General features: G+C 41.9%; 1 protein-coding gene and 1 non-coding gene across 2 annotated transcripts; both read right to left on the bottom strand.

Annotated features, from left to right (window-relative positions):
- Positions 1-33: 33 nt before the first annotated feature.
- LOC133792644 (G-type lectin S-receptor-like serine/threonine-protein kinase At4g27290) lies at positions 34-3,542 on the bottom strand. Its single transcript, XM_062230551.1, has 7 exons — positions 3,383-3,542; positions 2,042-2,176; positions 1,316-1,443; positions 993-1,203; positions 659-896; positions 429-579; positions 34-339 (listed from the first exon to the last, which is right to left on the bottom strand). Exons 1-7 carry the CDS (start codon positions 3,540-3,542, stop codon positions 34-36), a joined length of 1,329 nt encoding a protein of 442 aa, XP_062086535.1.
- Positions 3,543-13,134: 9,592 nt separating this feature from the next.
- LOC133792958 (small nucleolar RNA R71) lies at positions 13,135-13,241 on the bottom strand. The gene has a single exon (XR_009874417.1). It is a non-coding gene; the product is annotated as a small nucleolar RNA R71 (small nucleolar RNA).
- Positions 13,242-21,464: the final 8,223 nt, after the last annotated feature.

The raw sequence follows: 21,464 nt of genomic DNA, 5'->3' as shown, positions 1-21,464 counted from the left end.
TACATGATAAACTTTGATTTGTTATATGAATGATCATCGCACCTCAACAACTGTTATGCTTGTATTGCATGATGGTGCCTTAGAAAAGAAGGAATGATATCTCTCCCACAAATCTGTGTTGGTGAAATAGGCTGGTGGTTTGGGTTGAGGCAACACTTTCTCACCGCTCAACATTAGAATAACAGAAGACATATTAGGCCTATCAATAGGTTTTTGTTGCACACACAAGAGACCAATGTGGGTGCAACGCAATGCTTCTTCCATGTTGTCGTTTGGATCTCTTAACAAGCACTTATCAATAAACATAAATGTGTTGCCTTCTTTCATCAAAGTCCATGCCTAACAAATATTATAAAAATATAAATAAAAAAGAAAAAGCTAAATACTTACCAATCCAATTAGGTTAAGTATGCTATCTAAATACTGACCAATCTAGTGAGGTTAAGAATGCTATCTTCATCGTACAGGCCTCTACTTTTCTTTCCACTTACAATTTCAAGCATCAATGTGACAAAGCTAAATACGTCAGATTTTGTTGAGAATAAGCCATTGGAAGAATATTTTGGAGCCAAATAACCACTACATTCGCATAACATTATTTATTAGTATACAATAGATTTATATTAAAGAAAGTAAAAGGATTTCAAAGATGACTTACTAAGTTCCAACTATTTTGTTTGTGTTTCCTTCTATTTGGTCTCCACCAAAAGTTCTAGCCAAGCCAAAGTCTGAAATTTTGGGATTCATGTCCTCATCAAGTAAAATATTACTAGCTTTGAGATCTCGATGTATAATTCTCAATCTAGAATCATGATGAAGATAGAGAAGCCCCTTGGCAATTCCACAAACAATCTGGAAGCGCGTAGGCCATTCTAATAGATTGTGTTTCCTTTCATCTACAAATGTTGGCTTCTACTTCTATTAGAACAAAATTGGCAAATTACATGTATAAAACATCACATGTATTAAAAAAGGGGGGAAAAGAGTATTACCAAAAATGAAATAGTCAAGGCTTTTGTTAGACATGTACTCATAAATCAATAGTTTCATTTCCCTATCAATGAAATAACCAAATATCTTTACAAGATTTCGATGTTGAAGCTTAGCAATTAACTTAATTTCATTTTTGAACTCATCGACTCCTTGTCCAGAAGACATTGATAGCCTCTTCACAGCAATTTCTTGGCCTCCTTCCAGCGTACCCTAATGTATCACAATGGAAGTAATTATTTACTTATTTCAATATTTAATTACCTATATCTATATCTGGTAGAAAGAATGGAGAATGTTGTGAAGCAGGTAAATGAGAACTTACTTTGTATACAGGTCCAAAACCACCCTCTCCAAGTTTATTATTCTTTGAAAAATAATTAGTGGCAGTATCTATTGTATGTAGGTCAAATAATGGAAGCTCCAAGTCATCATTTTGGCTTTCGATTGTCTCTGAAAAATTACAAAGTGGCCATGAAGATTAAAGCCTCAAAAACTAATGAAAAACAGAACATACAAGATGTAAACACAACAAGATACATGGTTCTAGAAATATGCCATTTTAAATTTTTTATACATATCTTGGTGTGTTGTGCTACTAGAAATGTCTCCAAATATTACTTCTAATTAATACTATATTTGGAAAGTAAATTAAAACCAGTGTTACAATGTTCAAGAGTTGAATATAACAACCAACATTAAACATGTAAGAAACAGTTATAGGCAAAGCCATTGAGTTGCAGTCCCATTAACTCACATATTTTATATATCTGTTAATTGAAATATTTTACCCCGAAATATATATATTACAAATTTCCTATCCAATCCATAGAAATCATGTCTCATGCCAGATTATTTATATATTCACAAGAACAATGCTTTTGTTTTGTATATATTCAACTCAGTATTTTCTTCAAGTTCTATTCAGTTTCTTAAGCATTTAAATTTTATACCAAGAGGACATTTGTTAGTAATAAAAACATGTTATTTCTATTCAGTTTCTTATGCTTAAAAAAATGGAAAGAATGAAGTAAAGGGTAGAGACTGCTACCATATGAGTATCTCCTCTTGCAAATGTAAAAGCCAACTAGAAACATGCCACCAACTAATCCGACTATGATAGCTGTAATTATCAATGTTCTCTCTACCTTGACCTTTCGATCAGTTCTTGCTTTTTCATGATTAACTTTTGGAGCAGAGAAAAGCAAATATTAGAAAATCCATGCAGAACATACTAGTGTTGACCCTGATTTTAGTCAACTGACATGGAATCAAAATGGTTGATGTGGACAGATACGTTGAAATGAATATAATGACAAAAATAGTAAAGCACACAAGAATTTATAGTGGTTCGGCCCCAGAAACTGGTAATAACCTACATCCACTTGAGCTATTATTGATATGAGTTCCCAAAGGAGTGATCAAAGAACTAGGGTTCTATGAGTTTCACCAACCTCTGAAGAATAAACAATATATCACAATGTAATAGCTCTAGTTCTCTCGCAAATCTATAATCTCTAGTAATCAAAAAGCCAAAAGTCCCCTCCTTGAACTATCTTTCACTATTTATAGGCTCAAGGAGGATTACATTAATTTGCTACAGATATTCTCTCCTAATTAATCGGATCATCAGGAATTATTGGAGACAATCTCGAGATTGACTATTGTTTACCGAGATTTTTGGAAACCACACTAATGGATATTAGCTAAGAATAATGATATGGAAAGTAGAAGATTAACACGGGATTTTTACGTGGTTGGGGCGTTAATGAGCCTTAGTCCACGAGTCAGTTGTATTAGAGCTTGGAAAGTATTTTACAATGGAGTTTCTCTCTATGTTTTGACAAAGTAACTGTATACAAGTCGAAGAGAGATCCTTTTTCCAGTGTTCTATCGCTTGTATTTATAGGCTCATGGGAACACTGGGCCTGGGCTGGGTATGACCCGGGCCCATCAGAGATATGGATACTCTTAGCTTCTCTGGTGGAAGCCCAATATAAAAGATAAAACATACATAGATTCAGGACTAATTAAGGCCCAATAGGGTGGCCCAAGAACCATATTTCGCCCGACAAAACGGTGCTTTTGGTCTGGACACTTCGAGTTACGAGGCTGATTCAGGGGACCAAACCAGTCAGAGTACGTGTCAGTGCAGGTCTGAAACAACAGTGTGCAATCCCGAGGTGGCCTTTTCTGCAGGTGAAAAGTGGGGACAACCCCCACACGTCGTGGGGCGACTTCAGGGTCACGGATGTTTTTCCTTACCAACCGGGGACGATCTGATCCGGGTTCATTTACCTTTGTCCCTCTTCGTTTACCATAGGCTCGGACCGTTTACCAAACTCCGGGACCGTTTTACGTATACTTCAAAGGGATTCTGGGCTGCCTGTACTTCTCCCGAACAACTGTCCTAGATCACCATCCCGAACACCGTCCGGGCCTAGAACCGCACTAGGGTCGGGCCCCTTGGATATTCCTGTACCAAGCGAGCTTGGCCCGGGCCCACATTTGAACGCCCAGACCATGGGCCTAGACCACCATCCCGGGCCCATGTCAGGAAATGGGGATAACATTTACCCCCCAAGCCTTCGCCTGGGGCCGCCAGGTGGATGCTTGCCTTGCTCCCAGACGATCCACGGTTGCCTTCCCAGTTCCTGCTTGGAATCGTGGGTCCGTGACAGAGGGCAAAGACGTTGGCCGTATGCTGGGCCCGGACCATTTACCAGTGTCCAGGTACGTTTAGCTAAGTCCCACTTCGTGATAGGGGTACACGTGTCACCAGGTGACTGCTGCATGGATGGGTCTCGACCTTGAAAGGTCACCTAGCCATCTCAAGGGCGCTAGGCCTAGGCCATTGTGTCAACACAGATCTCGAAGCATCCCATCCGCACGGGGGCCCTTCATTTATACTCCTGGGTTGATGTGGACCGTAGGATGGGGCAACCTTTGGCATCCGCCCCTCCTGGGCCGTTGGATCTGAGATGGCAAGGATCCAGCCTGAGAGGGCTCTTAAATGCCCTTGCACGATTCTGGACTGTCTGATGGGGGACACCTATCCATTGGATCAGAGGCCAGGATTTGGGCCTTTATAAAGACCTACTTGTATCAGGGGCTAATAGAGCCCACCTATAAATAGGTTTCGACCCCTCAAGTTGAGGGGTTGGAAAATTCATGGTATACTCAGGCTATAAGGAATATATGATCTTTGCTCCATTGTAGTTCTGTATTTTTGCTCTTTCAAGTTCTTTACATCTTCTTCCTAGCTATCTTTCGCAATATAATTTGAGTTTTCTGACCTTATATCGTTGACGAGTTCTCACCGTCAACAGTTTGGCGCCGTCTGTGGGAAGAACGAGCAATGTTCCTTCATCACCTTCAGAAAGGAAGAAATGCCAAGGCATTCGAAATGCCTACGTCAACTACAAGATGTTGAGGTTTGCCTGGATGCAGAGCAACTGAGGGCCTTTCGGAAGGAACCCCCTCCACCTAAGCTGAGGGACATGCTGGAGGAACATCCTCCACCAATGGAGGAGAAGGAAGCATCGTCCCCAGCTATCTGGCCCAACGGAGGTCACTAAGAGCCACCAGCACCTCCACGTCCCCGACCCCCGGTGGCACCGCTCCAGCCACCGAGACCCAGTTCCTTGACACGAAGGCCAGGAAAAAGTCCCTATGTACACTCGGTGAGTTCCAGCTTGAGGACTCGCTTCTATGTGGACGAAATTCGCGAGTTGCACAAGAAAAACCGAAAGTTGGAAGCCATGCTAGAGAACATGCAGGAGGTCTTAAACGACCTGCTGCAAGGAAAGTCGATCCTACCCATTCCGAAGCACAAGGAGAAAGAGCAAGAAAGAGGGGAAACCGATGTCCCCGTGGATGATGGGAGAACCCGACTCTCCACCAGCAACACCCCCTAGAAAAAATACCGTGAGGGACCTAGATCGGTGAAATATCCCCAGTAACAGAGACGGAGGAACAACGATGGTCTTAGGAATGAGGCAGAAGTCACCTCTAAGGAAGAAATTCCTAACCTAAGAGAAATCTCAATGGGAAGAGGGCAGAAGTGAGGACAACACCCCCTGTGGCCCCTCCGAAGGGCGGAGAAAGGAGAAAGGTCAATCCCACTGAGATAAGGGACTCCTTACATAAGAGGCGACAAGATCTAGACACCGAGATGAGGAGCCTTTGGAGCAAGATTGTTACGGCATCCGGGGGGAACATTAACGATGAAGAATTCGACTACGAGTCACATTTCACGCGAGAAATTCAGTTGGAGCACCCTAAGTACCACTTGGATGCCTTCAATGATTTAATGAAGCTGAGAGGGATCAATAGTAGAGCGAGATTTCACTGTTTCGCACGCTGAAAGAGCATGCTTACAAATGGTTTAAGAGACTGAGGTCGGGGACCATTAGGTCATGGCAGTAGTTTTGCGACGATTTTCTCCAACAACATCATGTCGTGCGAGATTACACCATGACGGGCACCAGTCTCGCTAACATAAAGCAAGGTGAAGGAGAAAGTTTAAAGAGCTATATTCATAGGTTCAACATGGAGGTGGCCAAGGTGGGAAGCCTGACCAGGGGAGAAGTCAAGATGGCAATCACGGTTGGAGTGTGCGCACGTAGCAAGCTTTGGGATAATATACTCAATAGGGAAGTCACCGACTTAGATGACTTCTACGAAAGGGCACAAAAGTACATTCGTGTTGAGGACAGCCATGAGAACTTAAAGGCGAGAAAAAATGAATCGCATGTTCAACCCTCACCCCATGAAGGATCGAATAGGACAAAAAAGAAGAGGGTGTACGAGGGACCGAGAGATGACCACCAGAGAAGGCCCAAACACGGGAGTGACCCCAGATAAGCGGCTTACACCTTCTATACAAACCAGAGAACATATCTATCTCACGAATGAAGGTCGAGTTCCCATCAAGAGGCCCCCACCGATGAGAAAAGATCGGTCCAAGAGGGACCCTAGCAAATACTGTCAGTACCACAAGGACATCGGCCATACCACAGCAGAATGTACCCATTTGCAGGAAGAAATTGAAGAGCTCATACATAGGGGGCACCTGGGCAGATATGTCAGAAGGGAAAATCAGAATTCGGAGGACGAGCCGATGATACCTCAGGCCCAAGAAAGAGCCTCGGAGATACAAGGAGAAGTGAGAACGATCTTCGAATGTTCGGGGTTTGGAGGAGAGTCCAGGAAAGGTCGAGACAGGTATGCTAGAGAAGCCAAACGAAGTCCACTACTGTGTGTCATGAGTTTGGAGCAATGACCCCCAAAATGCTTTAAGGGAGAAAATGATTCAATTACTTTCACGGAGGAGGATGCACAAGGAGTGCACTTTCCCCATAATGATCCTCTGGTGCTGATGGTTCAATTGGCTAACATGTGGGTGCATCGGGTCCTCATAGACAACGGAAGTTCCGTGGATATCTTGTATCACCCCACCTTGTAGAAGATGGGTTTGGGCGTCAGACACTTGAAACCTGCCAATCCTCCTTATACGGATTCATGGGGGACTCGATACAACCCTTAGGGGTGATCGAATTGGCACTCACCATGGGATAACAACCCAGACAGACCACAGTCATGGCAAACTTCATCGTGGTAGACTGTGTTTCAGCTTTCAATGCAGTATTGGGGAGACCATCCCTAAGAGAATTGAAAGAGATAACTTCAATATATCACCTAGCCGTAAAGTTCCCAACTCCCAGTGGAATAGCGAGTATGAAAGGAGAACAGAGAGAAGCAAGGGAGTGTTATAACACCTCCCTTCGCACGTCTGTGAAACTGCAAGAACCAATGGCGATGGTAGTACATGGAGGCACAAACCCGCGGGAACTAGACCCCAAAATCATGGAGGAGCCAGGGCGGAACCCGTGGAGGAGGTAGAGGAAATCGTGGTGATGGAAGAGCTATTGCGAAAGTTGAAGGTGGGAAAAAACCTTCAGGACGACACGAAGGAGAAGTTGGTGAGATTTTTAAAGGACAATCTAAATGTATTCGCCTGGAGTCACGAAGACATGGTGGGGATAGATCATGCGATCATGTGCCACCATTTGAATATCACTCCCGATGCAAGGCCCGTTAGGCAGAAAAGACGAGCGCATGACCCGGAGAGGTACGCAGCCTTAAAGGAGGAGGTTGACAAATTGAAGGCCAATGGGTTCATCTGTGAATCATTCTATCTTGTATGGGTATCGAACCCCGTACTAGTCCTGAAACCGAATGGAAAATGGAGGACTTGTGTGGACTTCTCAAACCTCAATAAAGCTTGTCCTAAAGACAGTTTTCCGCTTCCAAGAATAGATCAGCGGGTGGATGCGACGGTCGGGCACGAGTTACTTAGCTTCATGGATGCCCACTTTGGATACAACCAAATACCTATGAACCCAGCTGACGAAGAGCATACATCATTCATAACGGATAAAGGACTCTACTGTTATAAAGTGATGCCTTTCAGATTGAAGAACGCAGGTGCCACCTATCAAAGGTTGGTGAACAAAATGTTCGCCAACTAGATAGGAAGGAACATGGAAGTATATGTTGAAAATATGTTGGTGAAGACCAAAAATTCTGCAGAACTCAACAGGAACTCGAGTGCTCTTTTGGTGTCTCCTCGGGAGAGTTCTTGGTTTCATGGTCAACTCTAGAGGCATTGAAGCTAATCTTGATAAGATAAAGGCCCTAATAGAAATGAGTCCACCCAAGAACTAGAAGGAGGTGCAATGTCTAACGGGACGAGTGGCAGCCCTTAATAGATTCATTTCAAGGTCTACGGACAAGTGCCTCCCATTCTTCAACATCCTAAAAGGGAGCAAAAAGTCTGCTTGGGATGGAGAATGTGAGGATGCTTTTACCAAGTTGAAGGAACACTTAGGGTGGACCCTGGGTGAACTGAGTACGGGGTACTGTGCGCTTCTTCTAAAATCATCATCTTAATCCTTTGATCATTTGGTACGCATACCCGATCCTTATATCTCAGTAACCCTTGGCTTGATATTGAGAAATATGTGGCCTTCCCTTCTCTAACTGCATCCATTTATGCCACTAATGTGTCATCATGCCCTTGCCCGATCTGTATATCTTCTAATAGACTTGACTGGATAGACAAGTTAGCCTGCTTACTGATGACTAATTCTATTCCGGCACTGATCAACTCCTGCTGTAGCGGCTTTTCTATTCCGACTAGTACTGCTAGACATCCATAACTCTTCCTACTTAACGCATCAGCAACTACGTTTGCCTTTCCCGGGTGGTATAGGATTTCGCAATCATATTCCTTCACTAGTTTTAACCACCTGCGCTGCCTCATGTTGAGCTCTTTCTGAGTGAAGAAATACTTTAAGCTTTTATGGTCCATATAAATCTGAAACCGTTCTCCGTGAAGATAATGGCGCCAGATTTTCAACGCAAAAACCACCGCGGACAACTCCATATCGTGACTTGGATAGCGTTGCTCGTACTCTTTCAGCTGCCTTGAGGCGTAGGCTATCACCTTGTCATTCTGCATTAGCATGCAACCCAACCCTTGCTTCGACGCATCGCAGTAGACTACAAACTTGTCGCTGGGTGTCGGTACACAGAGTACTGGTGCTGAGCACAGCTTATCTTTAAGCAACTAGAAGCTTTCTTCACACTTATCAGTCTAGTTGAACCTTTGTTGTTTTTGGGTTAGGTTGGTAAGCGGAGTGGCTATCTTAGAAAATCCCTCTACAAACCTCTGATAATAACCTGCTAATCCCAGAAAGTTTCTTACCTCTGATGCGTTCTTTGGTCTTGGCCAATCCTTTACAGCCTCTACCTTACAGCCTCTACCTTAGATGGGTCTACTGCAACTCCGTCTTTGGATATTATGTGCTCGAGGAATGCTACTTGCGAAAGCCAAAATTTTCACTTCTTGAACTTAGCGTAAAGTTGATGCTTCTTTAGTTGTAATAAGATCAACCTTAAATGTTCCTCGTGTTCGACTTCGTCCTTTAAGTACACCAAGATATCATCGATGAACAATACAGCGAATTTATCCAAGTAGTCCTTAAAGACCCTATTCATTAAGTCTATAAACGCGGTTGGAGCGTTGGTAAGACCAAATGACATAACTAAGAACTCGTAATGCCCATAACGAGTTCTAAAAGCTATCTTAGGAATATCTTCTCCCCATACCTTGAGCTGATGGTACCCAGACAGTAAATCAATCTTTGAAAACACGGTCGCACCTCAGAGTTGATCAAACAAGTCATCAATTCGGGGTAGTGGGTACTTATTCTTAATCATCACCTTATTCGGTTCACGGTAATCTATGCACATCTGCATGCTTCTGTCTTTTTTCTTCACAAATAGCACCGGTGCTCCCCATGGTGAGTGGCTTGGTCTAATAAAACTCAAGTCTAGGAGTTCTTGTAGCTGCGTCTTTAACTCCTTAAGTTCGGTAGGTGCCATTCGGTATGGTGCCTTGGAGACAGGCTTGGTGCCTGGTACTAATTCGATTGTGAAGTAAATTTCCCGAGTCGGCGGCAACCCTGGTAAGTCGTCAGGAAATACTTCTGGAAATTCCTTTACAATGTGGACGTCTCCAACCTTTAGTGGTGTTTCCTTTACCACATCTGTGATGTTGGCTAAGAATGCTTGACATCCTTTTCATATCATTCTTTGAGCTTTGAGAGATGATATTAACGGTGTGCGTAGTTCTGAAACTTGTCCCATAAAGCACAGTCTCTGGCCATTGGGAGTCTTGAATGTCACCTTCTTGAATTTGCAATCGATGGTTGCGCCATGCCTTGCTAGCCAGTCCATTCCTAGTATCACGTCGAAGTCTTTGATCTCTAGTTCTATCAGGTCTCCTTCTAGTTCTATGTCCTCAATCTTGATTGGTACACCTCGTACTATATGTGATGATAGAACTACTTTTCCCCGAAGGCAACTCTGTTACAAACCTAGTTCTAAATCTTTCACAAGGTTTGTCTAGTTTTTCTATCATTCCTAACGAGATATACAAATGAGTGGCTCCCGAATCAAATAATATAGAACATATATTATTGAGGATAGAAACCTGACCTGTAACCACTTTATTGCTAGCATCTGCTTCTCCTTGGGTTAAAGCAAATACCCTAGCAGAAACCATCTTGTCTTCCTTTTCCCCTCTGGCTTGAGCTGGGGACAGTCTCTCTTCCGGTGTCCTTCCTGACCATAGTTGTAGCATCCCTTGGTGTTTGCTCGGCATTCACTAGGAAGTTTCCTCTGACATTTAACACATTGCAGGTATTCTACATAACCCGGCCTATTACTTCCATTATTCGTCCGTGCCCTTTTATCGTTGTCGGACTGCTTATTGTAAAGATGCCTTCTTTTCTGACCGTTATTGTTGTTGGACTGATTGTTGTTGTTGTTGTGGTTGTTCCGACCATTCTGAGGTTGACTTAGCTATTTAGGCTCAGACTTATTGGCCTCCTATTTACTAACATTCGCCTGTAGCCTTTCCATTTCTATTGTTGTTTCTAGAACATTGGCATAAATAGTATTTCCTGGGTTTGCTAACTTAACCCCTAGCTCGATCTTCGGTTGAAGTCCACTAACAAACTTAGACACCCTCATATAGTCAGTTGGAACTATTTCCGGTGCGAACTTAGCAAAACGGTCGAACTGCCGAGCATACTCTGCCACTGATAAACTTCCTTGCTTTAGGCCAGCGAACTCCTCAACTCTTTAAGTGAGCACAGCCGAATTATAGCACTTTTTGTGGAACAGCTCCACAAACCGAGTCCAAGTCATGGTGGCAACATCATGTGTCTGCTGGACTAAGTCCCACCATATCCTGGCATCTTTCTTAAGGAAGGACGAAACACAAGATATGCGGTCTGCGTTGCTGAGTGATAACTCTATATTTTAGAGTTATTAATTGAGCTTTTGGACTTAAAAAGTTAGGTGAAATAGGTGTTTGTGCTGTTATTGTGTGGTTTTAGTCACTTTGTCTCTTAACTTTGTTTGTGTAATTTGTTTTAATTAATGATAACTCTTCTGGAAAATAATGGAATTATGTTCTAAAAAGGTGGTATCTATTTTGAAGGCATAGCAAGAGGGTGCTTGGAAAGCTTAGTGAAGCATGTGTAAGGAAATCATATTAGAGCTGAAATTCTGGCAATTATTGCAACATCAGTCAACTTTGCTGCAGCAAAGTGTGGACAGTCAGCAACATAAAGTCTACACACTTGGCATGTACTTAGATGAGGTGGAAAGGAGCTGCAAAAATTCTGAAAATGAGTAGAATGTTGTCCCCCACGTGTAGAGAGAGAAGGAGAGGGTTTATACCCTTTGTGAGCCCAAAAAGATATTATCTTCTTCACCCAAGAAAATAGAGAAAGAAGAAGAGAACCAGCTACCCAAGCTCCATTGAAGGGGTCTTCTCTGAATTTCTTTGAGCTGAATCATCAAGAAGAGAAGAGGAAAGAGAAGGAAGCTAGAAGAAGAATAGGATTAGGAGTTAGAAGACAAGAAGAGAATATCTCTATCAATTTGGCTTATTTTTCTAAACTCAACTTTCATAGAATTTTATTTTATTTTTCTTCCTTCCTTGAACTCTTGAGATAATGCTGAATATTTATTGTGGTGGCTTGGATATTTTTACTATGACTTCAATTATTTGTGTTAGGGATATTGATGAACCCTAATTTGTAATTGCCCCCAAATTGTTGACTGTTTTATGAAATTTTTCTCTTGTTCAATTGAGCTATTTTTATTGTGCAAATCTCTTGCTTGAGAATGATCAACTTATGTGAGAGACAAGCTAGTTTTAAATTCCGGAAGGGTAAAAATTAGTGGAAATGCTTGATTGATGCATGTTGATACTTTTGTATTGATTAGTGAATAACTTAGGAATATTTTATTCACCTAGCAAACTTGAAGGATTGATGCTGGGAATTATGTTCTTGAAATTAAATTTAGCATAGGAATATGTGAATCTAATTGATGGAATTTTAACATGAGCATTTGGTAAAATGGCATGTGCATTAAATTGGAAATCCTAGTTACAAGAGAACTTTGCTATGAACTTTGTTGCAACATCAGGGGCAAAACTATAAATTAGGGGGATTTGATATGCCTAACTTTTATCATCATAGCAATCGCAATTTCTCATTTTCCAGCTTTATTGTTAAACGCCTAAATTAATTATCTTGTTTAGTTATTTTTGTCCTTTAGTTTAATTGATTAGTCATTAAAAAAAAAGGGATAGTTAATTGTACCCCAAATTGTTTGATGATGCTTTTTACAATATTTGTTTTCCAATCCTTGAAAAGACGATAAAAATTACTTTCATTATATTACTTGTTCAACGATTGTGTACACTTGCACACACTTAGGAAAATCCGCAACAAGTTTTTGGCGCCGTTGTCGGGGATTGCTTAAATTCAATTATTGTAAAGTTGATTATCTTGCAATTTGGTTTAATTTTTCTTTCTTTTGTGCTAACTTGGGTGATTCTCGTGCAAATTTCAGGTTTATACATTGTATGAACGAGAATCAAGACCCTAAAATACTTCCCATTGATCTAGAAATCGAGCGCACTTTTAGAAGAAGGCGAAGAATACAAAAGTCAAAAAGGGAAGTAGTAATGATGGATGTTGAGCAAGGGGCTCAACAGGGAGCTGCCCAGACGGCTGCTCCTCTACCAGGAGTCGCTCATGATCCACCAGTAAATACAGCAGGAGGTTCTCAAGGGGGAGTAGCTGCCAACAATGGGCAAAATGCAGTTATTGTGGCTGATGACAGAGACCATGCTATCAGGAAATATGCTCTCCCCCTCTTCAATGGGCTCAATCCAGGCATCGTCAGACCAGAAATTCAGGCAGCACAATTTGAATTGAAGCCAGTCATGTTCTAGATGCTTCAAACTGTGGGCCAATTTAGTGGGATGCCAACCGAGGATCCTCACCTTCACCTTCTCTTGTTCTTGAAGTAAGTGACTCTTTCAAGCTGCCCAGAGTAACAAAGGATGCATTGAGACTAAAGTTGTTCCCATACTTCTTGAAAGATATAGCCAAAGCTTGGTTGAACTCATTGCCATCTGATTCCGTGAGTACTTGGCAAGAGTTGGCTGAGCGGTTCTTGATGAAGTATTTTCCTCCCACTAAAAATGCCAAGCTTCGCAATGAGATTACTTCATTTCAACAACTCGATGAAGAATCCTTATATGAGGCATGGGAGCGGTCTAAGGAGTTGTTACGCAAATGCCCTCACCATGGCATTCCTCATTGCATCCAAATGGAAACCTTCTATAACGGTCTTAACGCTCATACTAGGATGGTGGTTGATGCTTCAGCGAATGGGGCTCTTCTTGCTAAGTCCTATAATGAGGCATATGAAATCCTTGAGAGGATATCCAACAACAACTATCAGTGGCTCACTTCTAGATTGTCTACCAGTAGAAAGGTGGCCGGTATTCATGATGTAGATGTCATCACTTCTTTGGCGGCCTAAGTGTCTTCTATTTCTAATATGCTCAAGACAATGAATATGGGGATGAATCAATCAATGGGACAACCTATGGGGACACAAATGGGGCAAATGGAGAGCATTTCTTGTGTGTATTGTGGTGAGGGTCATACTTTTGATAACTGTCCCTCTAATCCGACAGCTGTATGTTATATGGGGAACCAAAATAGGAATGGTCCTTATTCTAATTCCTACAACCCATCATGGAGGCAACACCCCAATTTTTCATGGAGTAATCAAGGAGCTGGCCCTAATAATCCTTCAATGCCTCCAAGACCAAATTTTCCACCGGGTCACCCCCCTCAAGCACCACAACAACAGACAATGCAATCTAGCTCTCTTGAGAGCATGTTGAAGGAATACATAGTGAAGAATGAAGCCATGATTCAGAGCCAAGCGGCTTCATTGAGGAACTTAGAAAACCAAGTTGGGCAACTAGCTAATGAGCTTAGAAATTGTAATGACCCAACTACTCTAGACTTTTGGACCATTAACGAAACTATACATACTAATCCTTAATAAAACTTACATTGCGAAAATACCATAACTTTATTAGGAAACTTGTAAAAATAAGAGTTACTTACATAAAATGTCAAGTAGGATATGGGATCCCATTTCAAAAAACAAAACATAATTTAAAATAAAAAGGAGTTACATAGCAAGTGCGGAAAAATACATGTAAACCATAAAAAACAAGACTACATCCTCGAAAATCGAACTCTCGACTCCTTGAATCCATTCATCATCGATACACATTCTCCAAGCATCCACGAACCTTACCGCCACTATAGCTATTTTCCTGCACATATAAAAAAAAAAAAAGGAATGAGCCTAATGCCCAGCAAGGAAAATCGAACACATATTTCATATACATAAATTCCATAAGAAACATAAAAAGAACATAACATAACATTACATTACACTTATATCATACACATACTATAATGGCCATTATTACTTGGGGTCCCATAGACTAAACAAGTCATATGCCCATTAGATTAGTGGGGTCCTACTAGCTAAGCAGGTCATATGCCCATAATCTATTTGGGGCTTGTTAGTCATATGGGTCATATGCCCAAGCCTACAAACATACATATTATAACACTTATCATAAAATAAGAAACATAAGATAACATAAGCATATAACATATAGATTCTATCCTATTTTCCTTACCAAAATACTAGGATAAGAGGACAGCGCTGGGACTTTGGAACACCCCTAATAACCATTATGAAAGGGAGAGTCTAATGAAGAAAAGGAAATGAAAGGAATGGAAGGACTAAACCATTGAGAAACATACTTACCAAAAACTTATGTGCAAGTTCTTAGATTTCCTAACCAAAATAAGAATTAAGGTTAGAAGACTGAGTAGAAGACTATGAGAAAGAAAATAACATAATACCAATGAACTAGAGTGTGGAAATACCTTGAAGACTTGTAAAACCAATCTAAACCTCGAACCGAAATACTATGAAACCTTACTTCCCCAAGTGATTGATAAGCTTATGATTTCCCCACCCAAGTGTTTAACTCTTACACTCACTTAGCAACTTGCAGCCTCTGAACTTAGAGTAAGAGGTGAATAATGGCTGAGTACTAGGTCCTATTTATAGAGTTTAGGAATGAAAGGATCTTAATTTTACTTGAATAAAAATAATGGCTTTTTAGGTGAAAATAATTTGAATAATCATTCAGCAGAGGCTGAAGACTCGTTCAAAAAGGTGCTGGACTTATCAAGAGGTTGAATGGAAAAAGAATTCAAAAACTTTCAAAATAAGCTGAGAGGGGCGATATATCGCCCCCTGTAGGCGATATATCGCCTGGGCCAGTATGCCCGAGGCAGTCGTGCATCGTTTCGTGTTTTCCGTATCTACGTGCTGCGATATATCGCCCCCTATAGCTGCGATATATCGGCACACGCTGATTATTTAAACACGAAATTACACATTTTTAGCTTAATTCAAATTGAGTAAACAGCCTTGACTAAGCCCTCAAACGTATTCAAAGCTGCTGACTGACCTTAGAGCATTCAAACTTTACCCTTATTAAATTTAATCCTCAAAATACTTAATCCTTAATCACCCATACATAACATGTGCTTAAAATTCTATTGGTTCTCATCTAAACCTTATGGTATAATAAATATTATCCCTAATATCAGTCATATTAATCAAACCTTAGGTTAAAATTAATATTCTTAAACTATAGGTTAAACTTAGAAAATCTACAAGTACTACTATGAGTGTCCAAATAAATCTCGGTCTGAACCAAAAATCCACAGTTATAAAGATAATACTATAAATACTATAATACTACTATCTAACTAGCTAAGTAAAATTCTTGGACTCTACAGAAATAGACCCCACGGTACACTGCCAAATGATACCGAGAATCCAAGGAGTATGGGGAAGGAACATTGTAAAGCTGTCACTTTGAGGAGTGGAAAGGAGTTGGAGAAGGACAAGACCGAGTCTGGGCATGAGGGTGAGCCCTCTTCAATCCAAATAAATGAGGAATTCCAAAAGGATGCTGAACTTCCTAGTGCACAAAAATCTACCTCTGTCCAGGATACTGCAGGGATACCGCAGCATTGTCAACCAGCAAGCTCAATTTCAAAGAAGCCACCTCCATTTCCTCAACGTTTTCAGAAGCAAAAGTTGGATTCTCAATTCAAGAAGTTTCTAGATATGTTGAAGCAGTTGCATATCAACATCCCACTGGTAGAGGCACTTGAGCAAATGCCTAACTATGTAAAATTCATGAAAGATATTCTTACAAGGAAGAGAAGGTTAGGAGAATTTGAGACAGTGGCTCTTACCAAGGAATGTAGCTCATTCTTGTAAAACAAGCTGCCACCGAAGATGAAAGATCCTGGGAGTTTTACCATTCCATGTACCATTGGTAATTCTTATTGTGGCATGGCATTATGTGACTTGGGTGCTAGTATAAATCTGATGCCTATGTCTGTGTATGCCTAACTGTGTATAGATCTCTTGCTTATCCAGATGGGAAGATTGAGGATGTCTTGGTAAAAGTTGATAAGTTCATTTTCTCAGTTGATTTCATTGTGTTGGATTATGAGGCAGACAGGGAGGTACCAATCATTCTAGGGAGGCCTTTTCTGGCTACTGGTAGAACTCTGATTGATGTGAAAAAGGGTGAACTTACTATGAGGGTTCAAAATGAACAGGTGACTTTCAATGTTTTCAAGGCTATGAGATTTCCATATGAGGTCGAAGAGTGTTCTGTGGTTTCAATGGTAGATTCTTTGGCTTCAAAGGAATTAGAAAACAATTTTGATGATCCTCTAGAGAGACTCTTGATGTTTGATTCACATGCAGAGGATGAGGATGAATACTTGGCTTGGATAGAAGCTAGCTCAGAAGGATTGCATACAAGAAAGCATTTTGAATCTTTGGAGCTCTCTTCAAGGTCTTTCACAACCCATAAACCATCAGTGGAAGAGCCTCTGGAGTTGGAATTAAAAGCTTTACCCTCACATTTAAGATATGCCTATTTGGGTAAGTCTTCCACCTTACCTGTGATTGTTTCAGCTGAGTTAAGTATGGAGCAAGAAGAAAAGTTGCTGGATGTATTGAGGATGTTCAAGAAGGCCATTGGGTGGACCATTGCAGACATAAAGGGCATTAGTCCTTCTCTATGCATGCATAAGATTCTGTTAGAAAACAATGAAAAATGGTCTATTGAAGGGCAAAGAAGGCTAAATCCTATCATGAAAGAAGTGGTGAAAAAGGAGATTATCAAGTGGCTCGATGCAGGTATTATTTATCCCATCTCTGACAGCTCATGGGTCAATCCTGTCCAGTGTGTGCCAAAGAAAGGTGGGATTACAGTAGTGGAAAATGAAGACAATGAGCTGATTCCTACTAGAACCATGACAGGGTGGCGAATTTGCATGGACTATAGAAAACTGAACAAGGCTACTCGAAAAGATCACTTCCCTCTTCCCTTCATTGATCAGATGTTAGACAGACTTGCAGGGAGAGAGTACTATTGTTTTCTAGATGGCCACTCTAGTTACAATCAGATTGCAATCGCTCCAGAGGATCAACACAAGACTACTTTCACTTGTCCCTATGGTACTTTCGCATTTCGAAGGATGCCTTTTGGTCTATGTAACACACCTGCCACATTTCAGAGATGTATGATGGCTATTTTCACTGACATGGTGGAGCAGTTCCTAGAGGTATTCATGGATAACTTCTCTGTTTTCAGTGATTCATATGACGATTGCTTGAGCAACTTGACCAAGGTTTTGCAAAGATGTGAAGAAACAAACCTTGTTCTTAATTGGGAAAAATGCCATTTTATGGTTAAGGAAGGTATTGTTTTGGGCCACAAGATATCAAGGCAAGGAATTGAAGTTGACCGAGCTAAGATTGAAGTTATTGAGAAGCTCCCTCCTCCTACTTTGGTGAAGCATATTAGAAGTTTTCTTGAGCATGCCGGGTTCTATAGGCGATTCATAAAAGATTTCTCCAAGGTCTCTAAGCCTCTCTGCAACCTATTGGAGAAAGAGGTGCCATTCCACTTTGATGAAGCATGTTTGAAAGCCTTTGAAGAGTTGAAAGAGAGATTGATTTCAGCACCAATAATTGTAGCTCCAGATTGGGACTTGCCTTTTGAATTAATGTGTGATGCTAGCGACTATGCAGTGGGAGTTGTTATGGGGTAGCGAAGAAGCAAGATATTTCACTCCATTTATTATGCTAGCCGCACTTTGATATGTGCTCAACTTAATTATACAGTGACGGAAAAGGAACTCTTGGCTATTGTCTTTGCCTTTGACAAGTTTCGGGCTTATTTGGTGGGCACCAAAGTAATAGTATACACAGATCACTCCGCTATAAAGTACTTGATTGAGAAGAAGGATGCCAAGCCTCGTTTAATCAGATGGGTGCTTTTACTTCAAGAGTTTGATGTGGAAATTCAAGATAGGAAGGGAGTCGAGAATCAAGTGGCAGATCATTTGCCAAGAGTGGAAGGTGAAAAAGGATCCAGTGTTCTAGTGCCCATCAAAGAGACATTTCCAGATGAGCAATTGTTTGAGGTCAACCACTCTCATGTTGTTCCTTGGTTTGCGGATTTTGCTAATTACTTGGTTAGTGGATTGTTGCCTCCGGATTTGACAAACCAACAAAAGAAGAAGTTTTTGCATGACGTGAGGCATTATTTTTGGGAGGAGCCATTCTTGTTCAAACAATGTGTCAACCACATGATTAGGAGGTGTGTTTCCGAGCAAGAGATGGAGGATATCCTGCATCATTGTCACTCTTCACCTTGTGGTGATCATTTTGGGGGATCGCGCACCGCATCTAAGGTACTTCAATGTGGATTCTTTTGGCCTTCCTTATTCAAAGATGCTCATGCTTTTGTGTTGAGGTGTGATCGATGCCAAAGGGTTGGTAATATTTCCAGAAGGAATGAGATGCCCTTAACTAATGTTCTTGAAGTTGAATTGTTCGATGTGTGGGGTATCGATTTTATGGGCCCTTTCCCTCCATCTTATGGCGACTTGTACATTTTGGTAGCTGTGGATTACGTTTCAAATTGGGTGGAAGCAATTGCCTCTCCCACTAATGATGCTAAAGTTGTCATGAGGTTCTTACAGAAGAATGTTTTCACTGGTTTTGGCACTCCAAGGGCAATCATTAACGATGAGGTGACCCATTTCGTGAACAAAGTGTTGGCTAGCTTATTGGCTAAATACGATGTGAGGCACAAGATAGCTACTGCTTACCATCCCCAAACTAATGGGCAAGCTGAGTTGTCTAATAGAGAGATAAAAGGTGTCCTTGAGAAAGTGGTGAGTCCCAACCATAAGGATTGGTCCAAGAGATTAGATGACGCATTGTGGGCTTATAGAACAGCTTTCAAGACACCATTGGGGATGTCACCATATCGGTTGGTATTTGGAAAAGCATGTCACCTACCAGTGGAACTTAAGCACCGTGCTTATTGGGCTATTCAAACACTCAACATGGACTTGCAACTTGCAGGAGAAAAGAGAATGTTATAGTTAAATGAATTGGAAGAGATGCGATTACTCTCTTATGAAAATGCCAAACTTTACAAGGAGAAAACAAAAAGGTGGCATGACAAGCCTATTCAGCCAAGGGTGTTCGAAGAAGGCCAGCGAGTTTTGTTGTTTAACTTGCGTTTGAAACTATTCCCAGGCAAGCTCAAGTCAAGATGGTCGGGCCCATTCTTGGTGGTTAAGGTGCATCCTTATGGAGCAGTGGAATTGCGTGAAGAAGGCTCCGGAAGGGAATTCAAGGTTAATGGCCAAAGGATCAAGCATTATTGGGGAGGTGAGGTTGAGGGAAACAAGTGCTCAATCTCCTTGGAGGATCCTTGAAGAATATGTAAAAACTCGGGTTGCTGTGGAACTTTGAGATTTAATTGTAGAGCAACCCATGTTTTATGTAGATGTATATTATATATATATATATATAAATAAAAAATAAAAATAAAAAAAAAAGGAGAAGACAAGAAATATATGAAAAATATATATATGTATGTATATAATATATTTCTTTGGAACATCGGATTTTGATGGTTTAATGTACTTATGGTTGTAGAAAAATAGAATTAAAAAGGGGTTGAAAAGTTGGAGTGATGTAGCATCATATTGGGCTTGCTCTCTGACTTGGCTATTGCTGCAGCAAAGTTCCATGATGTTGCAACATCAAAATTCAGCATGCTCTCTGACTTGGTTGTTGCTGCAGCAAAGTTCCATGATGTTGCACATCAAAATTCAGGTTGCTCTCTGACTTGCCGTTGCTACAGCAAAGTTCCATGATGTTGCAACATCAAAATTCAGCATGCTCTCTGACTTGGCTGTTGCTGCAGCAAAGTTCCATGATGTTGCAACATCAACATTAAAACAAAACACATTTTTGGTCTTGCTCTTTGACTTAACTTTGCTGCAGCAAAGTTCTATGATGTTGCAACAAAGTTGTTAAAAGACACATAGAGTAAAAATTTGACCCATTCCATTTTTGAAACCCTAAACCCATCATCTTCATCATCCCCATTTCTCTGAAACACACCCAGCCACCACCCACACCTCCCAGCCCCCTCACCCACGGCCTCACCACCTCACAACCCCACCGACCCCGCCTCCTACAAACCCAGCCCCGAACCCACCGGCCTCACACCACCTCATGAAACCCACCACCAGCCCACGATCCCCGACCCCACCTCACGGACCCAACCGACCCCACGGCCTCATGCCACTCACGAACCCCAGCCACGAACCCACACCCCGACCCCACGAACCCAGTCGGCACCACACCCAGCGAACCCATCGACCCCACCTCACGAAACCCACCCCAGCCACGAACCCACGACCCCCGACCCCACCGGCCCCGCCTCCTACGAACCTACCAGCCCACCACCCAAACGACCCCCCACCCACGAACCCACGAGCCACGACCCCACTAGCCCCGCCTCCTACGAACCTACCAGCCCACCACCTCACGAACCCCAGCCATGAACCCACGCACCCAGTCGCCCCACTTCATGAACCCACTAGCCCACCACCCAAACGAGCCCCCACCCACGTTCCCCACCACAGCCGACCCACCCACGGCCCACAACCCAACCCGACCCACGGCCCCCTCTTGCACACAACCGAGACCCACCCATACCTCTACGTAAGTCTTCACAACATCGCGATTTGGACAGCTCCTTGCCTTCCCTTGGGTCTCACGACAATTTTGCCACCACCCAGTGCATTCACAAGGGTGTCCTGCTCCTATAAGGTACTCTATTACCCTTGTCTTGGCACTTTGGGCATCCCACCTATCTGTGGCTGTTGTACTTTTGGTTCTTGCAAATTATGCCTCGCAGCAAAAAAGTTGCCAATAGAAAGAAAAAGTTGTGGCCGACGAACCACCTGTTGTTGCCAAGTTTATATCCCCGAGGGCTGCCGACAAATTCAGGAAACTTA

This window comes from Humulus lupulus, chromosome 7 (assembly GCF_963169125.1).
Source record: "Humulus lupulus chromosome 7, drHumLupu1.1, whole genome shotgun sequence".
Lineage (NCBI taxonomy): Eukaryota > Viridiplantae > Streptophyta > Magnoliopsida > Rosales > Cannabaceae > Humulus > Humulus lupulus.
The sequence above is the reverse complement of the archived record's forward strand: the minus strand, read 5'-3'. Positions and strand labels throughout refer to the sequence as shown.